Source organism: Sesamum indicum, linkage group LG15 (genome assembly GCF_000512975.1).
Source record: "Sesamum indicum cultivar Zhongzhi No. 13 linkage group LG15, S_indicum_v1.0, whole genome shotgun sequence".
In the NCBI taxonomy this organism is placed as follows: domain Eukaryota; kingdom Viridiplantae; phylum Streptophyta; class Magnoliopsida; order Lamiales; family Pedaliaceae; genus Sesamum; species Sesamum indicum.
The window spans coordinates 6,349,702-6,362,097 of record NC_026159.1 but is presented as its reverse complement, the minus strand read 5'-3'; the positions used below and the strand labels follow the sequence as shown (position 1 = coordinate 6,362,097).

The 12,396-nt window shown below is 30.3% G+C and overlaps 2 protein-coding genes across 2 annotated transcripts; one reads left to right on the top strand and one right to left on the bottom strand.

Annotated features, from left to right (window-relative positions):
- Positions 2,001–2,928, top strand: LOC105178060 (nuclear transcription factor Y subunit B-7). Its single transcript, XM_011101412.2, has one exon. The coding sequence runs from the start codon at positions 2,010–2,012 to the stop codon at positions 2,772–2,774; it is 765 nt and encodes a 254-aa protein (XP_011099714.1). The 5' UTR covers positions 2,001–2,009; the 3' UTR covers positions 2,775–2,928.
- LOC105178059 (gibberellin 20 oxidase 1-B-like) lies at positions 6,919–9,810 on the bottom strand. Its single transcript, XM_011101411.2, has 3 exons — positions 9,175–9,810; positions 8,574–8,895; positions 6,919–7,608 (listed from the first exon to the last, which is right to left on the bottom strand). The coding sequence occupies exons 1-3, from the start codon at positions 9,711–9,713 to the stop codon at positions 7,288–7,290; spliced, it is 1,182 nt and encodes a 393-aa protein (XP_011099713.1). The 5' UTR covers positions 9,714–9,810; the 3' UTR covers positions 6,919–7,287.

Below are 12,396 nucleotides of genomic sequence, written 5' to 3'. Positions count from 1 at the left end.
AATTGATACGACAAAATATCATCTTTTATAATAGTACATATAACGAAAAGGTGTAATGAGACAAAAATTACTGTTTTTATAGGACCAAAGGTGGAAAGACCCTACGTAACAGAACGAAAATTTTACTTCCCCTTAATATCACTATTAAAATATTCATAAAAAAATAATTATTGCTATTAAAAGTAAAAAGTCGTGCTAAATAGTTATCAACCACAACATTACCATAACTATCCGCCATTGTTTTAATAAGTAAAGTCAAAATATTAATTATAGCTAAAAAAACGTTGCTCATAACTTAGAACCACAGTAAATATTTTCACCATTGTTAAAATAATGACAAATATCGATTAAACAGAGTTAAAACTCAAAATTTTTATTGATTTATTTAACGTAATTGATAGTATTACTTATTACAATTTTTAAATCACAACAATCTATAACGTTGGAATTAGCGTCCTGCGGATCATATAACTCTATCCGGCAACATTAACATGCAATTTCAAGAGTTTGTAAACCTTGCATTATGATCAATATCAAAACAAACTTGATAAAATTGAACTTTTAAACATAAATACTATGAACTAACTGAAAATTATGAAACCTGAAATACGTAAAAATAGTAAGAGATTAGAAATCCTTTCGGTTGTAGCAATTAATCCAACACATATATTAGTGTATCGACAACATACATATGTAATTTATGTTCTATCAGGAATAATTCAATTGTTTGAACTTAAAATTTTTTTATAAGAGGTCTTGTGTTTGAATTTAAGTGTGCTCGTAAAAAATATATATACACACACACACACACATAGGTTACGCATAACACACATATTTTACGGTTACTTAGACCCTCTTTTAAATGTAAAATTACACTTTTTTTCAGAAAAAGTTTCAAAATTAAAATATATAGGGTCACTTAGATTCTCTCTCGCTAAAAATGTAAAATTACACTTTTCCCTAAAAAAAATTTCAAAATTATATTTACACCTCCTTCGAAAAATTCTCTGTTTACAACTGATTTCATTTCGTTAGGATTTGGATGAAAAATACTTAAAAAAAATTACATAAAATTTTAATTTGCTTCCTCATTCAACATTCTCTAGTAATATTTTTATATTTTTAAGGGGCTAAATATAATATATATAAAGTTAAAAGGATGTAAGTGTAACAAAATATTGTTATCGAAATTAACCGTTGATGAATTAAAAAACTAGTCATCTTTAGGTATTTTCTTTACTTCTTACTGGATATGGGGTGAGGTCATGTACACCATTATTGTATCTAGTTCTTGAAAATGTCTTGTTCCAGTAATTCTTCTAATGCTTCAAATAGATGCAATAATGATGTACACCTCACTCCATATATAAAAAGTAAAAAAAGTAGAAAAAAGATGGCTAATTTTTTCATTCATCAACGGATATTTTTTTATCTAATGACTGTAATATAGAAATAATATTTTACTATAATTAGACCCTTTTGACTTTTATATATATTACATTTACCCCATAACAAGCATAAAAATATTACTAGGGAAATGCAGAATGAGGGATAAAATTGAAAGTTTATATAATTTTTTTCGGCTAATAACAACCTTTTTTGTCAAAATCATAACAAAAGAAGATCAGTGTAAACGAAAAATCCTCATAGGTGGGTAAATGTATTTTGAATTCTTAATGTAATTTATATTTTTAAAGGGAGTTTAAATATAATTAATCTCAATTTGCACGTGGATTACACACTCAAAACACACTAGATTTGATATAGTCAGCAGTCAAAGCCTCTAAGGTTTATGAAGCAGTAAATATAGAGCTAACTGTGAAGATATTTTAGTAGGTGAAATTACCAATTTCCAGGCTAAGGAACGAGTCCGGGGGACTAATTGTTAGAAGACATACAAGAGGCCTTCCTAGTTGCATGCCTACAACAACGTTTCTTTCGCCACTTAATATATCCCATGTAATAAAAACCAATTACTCAAAAAATACCTCATCGCCATCCTCTCAACGATGAAGAGAGAGAGGGATAACATTGACGACGATGATGATCAGAGGCCTCCAGTTGGGCCAAATAGAACAACTTTTAGGATCAGTCCAGAAAGCACGTGTTCCAACATCAACAACGATAGTAATCACAACCCCCCAATTCCTCCTACCACCACCATCAACATCAACAACAACAACAACAACGTTGTTAGTGCTAATGCCAATGCCAACAAGGGCACGAGCATCAGCAACAGTAGCAACAATAGCAACAACAATAATCATAATAATAAAGAACAGGACCGGTTCCTCCCGATAGCCAATGTGGGCCGGATCATGAAAAAGGTCATACCAGGAAACGGTAAGATCTCTAAGGACGCTAAAGAGACGGTTCAAGAATGCGTGTCGGAGTTCATCAGCTTTGTCACGGGGGAAGCATCGGACAAATGCCAACGAGAGAAGAGGAAGACCATCAATGGGGATGACATTCTTTGGGCCATTATGACTCTTGGCTTCGAGGATTACGTAAATCCACTCAAGCTATACCTAACCAAGTATAGGGAGATAGAAGGGGAGAAGCTTAATGTACCGAAACAACAACGTGTGGAACAACGTTTGCAACATGAACAAAGCTCGAGTGTTCCTTACAATAGTGTATATTCAACGACAAACATGATGTCTCAACCGTCTTTTGTTTCGAACGATCCACCATTTCCATTGCCCTTTTCTCAAAACTCGATTCAGACGACAACCACGTTGCCTCAACAAGACCATGTAGACGAACATTGGTGAAAGAAAAGGGAATCATTTTCTTTAACATGACTATGGTATGTAATATAGCGCAAAAAACCCTTTTTGATTCTATGTGACATATAGGAAGATATAGTTCAAGAATTTGATCAAGACCATGCTATTTTTGAGTCATGCACAGCCCTTTTTCTATTTCTTTTTTGGGGTAACTATAAGACCTTAGTTTTAAGTAATTTTGCTTTTCTTTTTCCAATCTTTTTGTTATTTTTGCATGAAAAAAAATTATAGTTGTTTTCAAACTTTCCTATACTCTTAAAGAGTTCTAGATTTTGGTTCCTAAATTTCCATTTTACATATATATTAGGGTTTGGTAAAATATATAGCGAAGTTGCTGCTCATTCTTAATTTAAGTCGTTTTATTTTGGATTTCTAGTTAATTATTTATATTCTCTCGATGTATGGAGAGGGTGTTCGATTGAGTTTATAAATTTTAAAAATATTTTATTATTATAAAAACTAGAAGAGGAATTTACGAGCTTCGTAATTCATAAAAATGTCAGAAGTTTTACAAAAAGAAAATAAAGGATGTTGAGTTCTTAATTTATATTTTATTTTACATATATATATATATATTATATGTATAAAATTTACATCATCTGTATATTTAAACAAATATTAGGTGTAGAGTGCAAGTAATACGATGAAGCAGCAGGTTGAAATAAATGATTCAAACAAACTTATAGATATACATGTTTTAAAATTATTGAACTTTTGTGACTAGTAAATTTGAAATTATTCTGTATATGGTACATATAGGTCATGATTTTGGTTATCATATTTGCATTTCTAAGGGTTCATACATTTGCTCGAGTAATATATAGTATCCTTTATGCTGATTCCATCTTATGTGTGCTTTCCTAAGTAAAATAAAAATATGTGAGTCGTTGTTGATTGGACTTTAAGTTGGTCTGCAAGAATTAAAATATAATTATTAGCCCTTTTCGAGGAAATTTTTTGAGATATTTTTGCCATTTGAAGGTAAAATTACACTTTTGGTTTCATAAAGTATGTGGTTCGATACTTTTAGTCCTCTACCTTATACGATTTTCAGAATGATTTTAAAAATTGAGAAAACTTGATACATTTAGTCCTAGGCTTTAATAAAATAGTCTCAAAATTGAGAAAACTTGATAAATTTAGCCATCTGGTTTACAAGATTTATAGAAACTATATGTGTCGATATTTTCCAACTTTAAACCCATTTGAAAAATCTCGTAAAGCTTGCCATAGGGTTACATTATAAATTTTAATAATAAACAATCAATATATGCTTACCAATATTACTATTAAAGTAAATATCAATATCTATATATTAGTGGGACTCGTATTTATAACTTTTTAATTATAAGATATTAAATTTTGACAATTAAACTAGATTTCAATGACTTATATATTTCCTCACCATTACTACATATATATCAATATGCCCCTAAATTAATATTCCTCAAAGTCATGCACTAATCTCTAGATTTAATGTTTCACCACAAAATATAATTATGCATATTCTTTCTTCCACTTGCCAAATCAAATTTGACGGACCGAGTCGATCACACAACAAGTTTAATACACTTAATTATTAAGTGAATGTTCATTCTTTATAAATTATGCATCTATCAGATAACAAATACATTAAATATATCATACACGTACTTTTAAATTTGATCAGATCTGATCTGAACCAAAATTTCCCTGGAGAAGAGATCCCAAAATGGCAAAAACTTTGGTTGAAAATTTGAAAAAAATACTAATGTACAAATATAATTTATGAAGGCATGTATCATAAAGATTATTGAAAAACATTGGGACCATGATTTTCAATGGTCACATTGACAATCAAATCAGGAAAAGTGGTTGAAAGAGAGACCACATAAATGAGATACACTTGGACCCAATCTTGTATGGTTTTTGGAAAATATTTGTGTATATGTTGAATCAAACACTGAGAAGACATTTCTGGCAGATCTTTGCACTTGAATAAAACTTATGGTTTCCATGTTTGCCTGCCTCGTTTGGACATCACTTGTAAACTTGTCCATAAATTATTGTTGTATTTTGTCTGCAAATCTCTGATAAAGTTTTGTAGTTCAAGATTTGTCTCCTGGTATTGGTATTGATAGGGGTATAATAATAAAAACTTTTAAAGGATTAAAGTACTGATTTGTAGAATCTCAAAGTGCCCAAATAAAATAGAGATTCACGTACTTTTTATTCGAGTCTGGTCGCACCCTAATTTGACCCGACCCAATAATCAAAATCATCATTGTCGATCACTTAACAATTGGAATTGGCTAAGATCATGGTACAATACTCTAGAAGCATTTTAAGACCAATGTGCGTCATTTATCTAGAGAAGATCCTCATCTTTACACTCGATCTCGCACCTAACTAACTTAGGTATCATAGTGTTTTGCTAAAGACCTCACAACAAGTTCAACGTTTGCCCATTTCATTGTGTTCCAAACACTTATCTAGATTGAACTACCCTTCAGAACCTAGAACAACCACCAAGGTCTCAACCACTCAAAATAGCCACCAAGACTAGTCACATATAGTCATTAATGCGATTTTGGTTCTCAAACAATTTAAGGTGACAATTTTGGTTTTCAACTTTAACTTTTTTGGCACTTATGATCCTTTTGTTAACTTTTCCGTTAAAATTAATGAAAATTTTATTTTAAAGTGAAAAAAATTGCTATTTTCCTCCTATTTTATGGTGCTTTTCAAGTTGTAATTCAATGCGTCCATTTTTCCTATTTTTCTTCAAACTTAAAAAGAGAATAGACAGAAAAAAATAAATAAAAATTTAAGCAACAATTTTTCTATTATTGACTATTTTTTGTTAAGACTTAAATTTATTTTTTTGGTTTATTCTCTTTTGAAATTTGAAGAAAAATAGGAAAAATGAGTGCATTGGATTACAACTTGAGAAACATCATAAAATGGGAGAAAAATAGCAATTTTTTTCACTTTAAATGAAATTTTCGTTAAGTTTAACATAAAAATTATTGGAATGACCAAAAGTATAAAAAAAGTTAAAGTTTGATGACCAAAATTGCAATCTTAAATTGTTTAAAAATCAAAATTATATTAATGACTACATTTGAGGACAAAAAATACATTTATCCCATCTTTAAAATATTTTAAAGATGTTTAAGATCTTATAAACTATTTTTTAAAAAGAATAAGCCAAACCCATAATTTTTTGCAAGATTTTTTAAGTTCTTTTTATCTTAGTGATAATTACACTCGCCTTCCCTCATGAGTTTATTATAGTTGTATATAGATTTTTTGTTGATTGGGAAATTACACTTGATGCTCGAATATTTGTTTTTATCTAAAAAATATATCTATCAATTAGTAAAATTTACAGAATTTGCTAATATTAATAAAAAAATTAAATAAAAATTTATATCTGTTCCTGATTAATTACTTACAGACTTTCTGTAGGCCAAATAAATTTTTTATGATCAAAATATCCTTTACAAAGGTGAAAATATACCTCGTCACATGTATTAATATGTGAAGATGCATAAGGGTATTTTGGTAAAAAAAAATTTATTTGACCTGCAATAAGTTCGTAATAAGTCAATTGTGGGTTAATATGAATTTCTTTTCATTTTCTTTTGTTATATATCAGTAAATTTCATGAATTTTGACTAGCAAATGAACTTATTTATTGGATGAAAACAAATGTCAAGATATATATATATATATATATATATATATATATATAAATAATTTTTCAAGTCATATAGGGTCAATACACGAAACTTGAAGGTATAGTGGTGCAATTATCCATTTATCTTACATTCAATTTGACATAAATGCTCTTATATTTTATTAATATTTTATTTTTACCCTTCATATTGAAAAAAAATCAATTTATATTATTTCCAACTCTAATAGTTTGATGATTTTTTCAACCATTATTATAATATTATGAAGAGCTTATTACGAACACTTAAACATTTATAAACTAACATCTTATGTCTTCGAATCTTTAAGAAATTATTTTTTAAAATAAAATTCAATATTTTTTTAATTTTTAAAATATCAAACAACATCTAGAAACTTATAGAATATTTCAGACAAGTTTGTTAAGACATCATCTAAATCAACACAAACGTAAAAAAACTTGTAATGATTCATTTCAACCATGCAAACCATCGAATACTACAATCAATCCATCCAAAAGAAAGACAAAAACGAAAATAAAACCAAACCAAACTCATCCTCGTCTCCTCCTACACACACACACATTAATTCTTTTCATTAATTAAACCAAACCAACCGGAACCCCCCAACCTCCACCCCCAAAATTAAAACATTTCAAGCACAAAAAAAAAGGTAACTTAAATCGAAATTAATCGAATTTGAACCAATTACATAACAAATATAATGTACTTACAATGTGATTGATATATAATTCATATAATGACCAATCACATAACAAGTATATCATACTTGCTTTATAATTAATTTAATTCGATCAAATTTAATTTAAGAAAGAACTTTTCACATAGCACATCAAACATCTAAGGTAGAAGCCCCGTTGTTTCCTCGGAGCGCGAGCCAGTCTGACAAATTTTTGGAGGGTATTGGCGTCAGCCCTGTAGTGGTTCTGCGTGAACTCTCTCAAATCCGACCACGTGAAATCCGGGTACTGTCTTGCCTCTTGTCTGCGTACGAGATTCGGAGGGGGCCGCACTGTCTTGTCGTCTCTCGGGTTCATGAAGAACGCGAATGACCTCCTCACTCTCTCCTTGTTCACCACTGCCCTGTGCAGACAACTCTTGTATTTCCCGTTGCTCAGTGCCTACATCATGTGTCCCAAACAAACAATTTTGGGCAGTAACCAAGAACCATACGTATGAGATGACTTATATGTATACGGTACAATTAGTACATGATACGTGTGTGTGTTGGGACTTATCCATCTCTCCCTGTCGATTGGAGTGATCAAGAATTCCCAAGTGTGTGATGTGCGCCTGATACCAACAATTACACGTATTGATCGAATTTGTCGTGTTATATCTGAATAATGTGCATGCATGTACAAGCTGACAAGATCGTGTCGGTATATGTATATAATAATTTAAATGTATTATACTTTTCATATAATTAATATAAATTTGTGCATAAACTCGATTTAAATTAGAATATCTTTATAGTCAATTTTAAGTATTTACAAAATATAGCAATGTTTTTTTTAATTTTGTTATAAAAATTGCAATTAATTAAATTGAAATGGGAATCAATATTCAAGGTGCCACGTGGACCGCAAATGTATTGTTTAGAACTCAAAGCTTTCAAAAAAAAAAAAAAAAATACTAGAGGGTAGGAATCGAATTTGATTGAATTATAACTAATATGATTGATTTGGTTCGATTATACCTAAATTGAGTATGAATTTTTACTTAAAGGTGGTGGATAAGAACATGATAATGCTAAGTTGCTACTATAAAAAAACCATTTTTTCCATCACATCTATCATATTAAATTAACGTGTAGCATAAACGCGACGGACTATTTGTCGCATCTTTGTTTTTCCTGCTGCACTTATTACAGCAAGCCACCAAATTTGGGCCATATTGGGCAATCAATCCATGCCCAAGAATCATTCCAAAATAAGCTACTAGTAGTGTACATAAATACCAATGATATCAGAGTTGAACCTTTCATATAATAAGGGTAATTAATATATAGTTCAACAAGAGTGAAACACACACACGTACACACGCACAAAACCCCATGAAAAATTAATACGAGAAACATACGTACCATGAATGTGTCGCCAATGTTAACAACGAAGGAGTCGGGAAAAGGGGGAATGGCTATCCATTTGTTGTCGAGAAAGATCTCGAGACCTCCGACGTTGTCTTGATGGAGTATTGTTAGGGAAGTTGGATCGCAATGAGGTCCGGTTCCAAGAGTGAGGCCAGCTTCTTTGTGAGGTGGATAGTTGTTTAACCTCAATATTGAGCACCCATCTTGGAAGAATTCTCTGAAGTGAAGTTGCTCCACTCCCAAGCTAATCGCCAAGAGCTCCATGATCACCAGTGACAACTTTTTCATTTCTTCACAGTACTTCTGATAAACACGACTGCAGTACGTAGACAAGCAAATCAATTATTAAGGTACGTACGTACACCTTTCTGAATTAATTTAATTACCATAAGTGGAATAAGTCTAATTAATGAAATATAGAAATAAATTTACTAGAAAACAATGTATATATTAATAAGTAAGTTTTCCACATTGTATGGATAGTAATTACTTTTGTACTTATAATTGCATTAATAATTTATAATCATATATTATAAGGAAATGTCGAAAATTAAAAATTTTGAATATATATATATATGTGTGTGTGTGTTCTCACCCCGCTTCTTCAAAATCTTGGCCTAGACCCGACGTGATGTAGTCGACCAAATCGTGCCCCGGGCCATCCGCATGCTCGTAGATAAAGGAGAAGGTCTCTTTCCATGGAAGATTGGATGAAAACCTATCGGCATGTGCCCCCGAGTATCCAAAAAGAGCCCCGGGCTTTCTCAATAGAGCCATCTTCTTGCTAACATGGAGATTAAAGAAGGTGTCCGTATGTCGATGCATCGCTTCAATGACACTTGCATCGACGCCATGATTGATGACTTGGAAGAAGCCATGGCTGAGACAGGCGTTCTTGATCTGCCGGGCAGCGAGGTCCGTTGCTTCTTGATCGCCATCGAGGAAGCCCTTTAGGTCTACCGGAGGATCATGGAGTTGTTCTTGAGCAAAGTAGGTGTCCTCGCGAGGCCAGAGGAATTGTGCGGGCAGGTTTGGCTGTTTCTGCAGGAGGGATATGTCGAAAACTGGCTCCTCTGTCGGAGTTTTGAGGACGGATGGGGGGGGAAGAACGAGGGTTGAGGCACTTGAGTCCATTTGGCTTGGCGGATGTGTTGAGTAGTTTGGAGAAAAGGGCGTAATTTATAGTGGAACTATTGGGTTGGTTGGTGGGGAGGGAGAAATTATATCATAATTACGAGCTCATCTGTATTATTATATTCAGTATGCAGATAAGTGTGGATAATATGGTATTTATTACCGGATTCATTTTTATGTTGTAAAGGTTGTTGCATCTTTCCTTTTATTTAGTACTGGCTATCGTCGCACACGATTTTGTCAGCATATAAAAAATAATTTGATGTAAGAATAAATTATAATTGTAATATTGTTATAAATGTGAAGAAGGTAAAATAGAAATGTGGAGTAGTGGGTAGTTAAAAAGGAAAACAAATATAATTGCGAGATTATTAAAAAATATTGCAATTACTGATCTGACCAAATTTTTATAAAGGGATTAAATGAATACAGATTAAATTTGGATATTCAAAAATTAGAATAACAATATTTTTTTTTATAATAGTATAGATATATATTATGTGTAAAAAGATTATATTACTTAAGAAGAAATTTTGTATGTTATAGATATGGTGTGTGTAACAGGACTGAATTGAATTTATTGCCCTATAAGTTATGAATTTAAAATTTTTAAAAACAAAATTTCTAAAATTTATTTGGATAAGCTTAAATTTAAAAAATTTCAAAATATTTTATTTTAATTTACGAACAATGTTTTGCTAAATATTTATGAATTTAAATTCTTTCCTTAAATTCATAATATAGCGTTAAATAAATATGGATGGTATAATATTTATGAGTTAGATAAGTGTGGATAATATGAATTTTATGAGTGAGATAAGAAGAATACTAATTACTCATTGGTGGAGAGATGAAATAAACTATTTCTTGACATTAAAACTTTTATGGAATAAACAACAGATTGGTTACTGGGATTCAAATTAAAGTTTATAACAAATATGGGTTTTACTTATATTCAAGATAATAAATTTATGCTAAATTTGGATCTTATGTATTTTTAATAGATTGATTCGAAAAAAGAACAAAAACTCTTTTAGATATATGGCTTTTTAGACAATTGATGCCTATTAAAAGAGCCTTCAAGACAATGATAAAGACTAAAATACTACAATAAAACTTTTATGCTGTATTTGGATCGAAAGATTTGGATTTTAGAATTTCAAATTCATAATAACAAATCTATCAGACTTGTTTGGACAAATTTATGCCACAAAAAATTTCAAATCCTTGGATTTTTACTTTGAACTATATTTTGTGACATTGTGATTAATTTCAAATCTGTTTATATAATATTGAGCCATTTGAAATCCTTATTTTGAATTTTCCCCTCAATCCAAATTCTTTCATCTGGATGCAACCTTATGTAAACGCGATATGATATAATATTTAGGGATAATTACACTCTCCTCCCTTGAGGTTTGGTGTAATTATATGTAAACTCATGTGGTTTGAGAAATTACATCTAGTATATATGATATTTGCTTTCGTCTAATAAACAAGTCCCTATTTTGGTCAAAATTAATTGAAATTGTTGATATTAACCAAAAAAATTGAATAAAAATTAATATTTACTCTCGATTGATTTATTACTGACTTATTGTAAGTCAACTAATTTTTTTAAACTAAATTATCCTTATAACAGTGAAAAATATATACCTTTTCATATGCATTAACTCGTGAAAATGTATGAGGGTAATTTGATCATAAAAAGATTTACTTGACCCTCAATAAGTCAGTAATAAATCAATAAATATTTTTCTTTATTCATTTTTGTTAATATTAGCAAATTCGAAAAATTTTAACAAAACAGAGGGACTTATTTGTTAGACGGAAGCAAATCTCAATGGTGCTAGATATAGTTTTTCAAACCACAAGAAATTTACGTATAATTACGGCAAACATCATGGGAGGGGAGTTAATCATCCCTAATATATGCTAGTGAGATAAGAAAAATACTAATTATATGTCTTGATCGAGAAAGAAAATACAGTACAATTAGGACTATCGACGTATTATTTTACTTAGTAAGTGTTAATAATATGAATTTTTATGAATGAAATATATTTATTATGTGATTAGTTTAAATTTTATAAGACCAAAATTTGAATTAAAGTTCTCTATTTTACTATCAAATACATCATATATGAAAAGATTCGAACAAATTTTAGAAACTATAGATCCAAGTCCCAGAAAATATATGGGTGTAGTCTTATGTCAATTAATTAATGAATTTTTATTATCTCATAGTTTTTAATTTTATTTATATATTGATCTGACCGATGAATACTCAATTTATTAAAATATTGATATAATTTGTATCATTATCAATTTGAGAATGATTGTATTCATTTTTAATACCGACAAGAATAGAGTTCAAAAGTGATGCGCACATTTTTGGGATGAGACTTGATCTCCAGCACGCAAGAATGTCAATTCAGGCCGTATGCTTACATGTTGAGACTTGAGCGTTCAGGAAGTATAAGCGATGCAATTTTTTTTTTATTTAATAGATAAATTCAACAAATATATTAATATGACGAAGAATAGTAATAAATTACATCGATTTAATTAATACATCAATATGATCATAATTTTTTTCACAAAACTCAACCTAACATTAACCGCTGGAATAAGACATCATTGATATAAGCAATGCTTTTAGTAGTTGTTTTTTTACATGGAT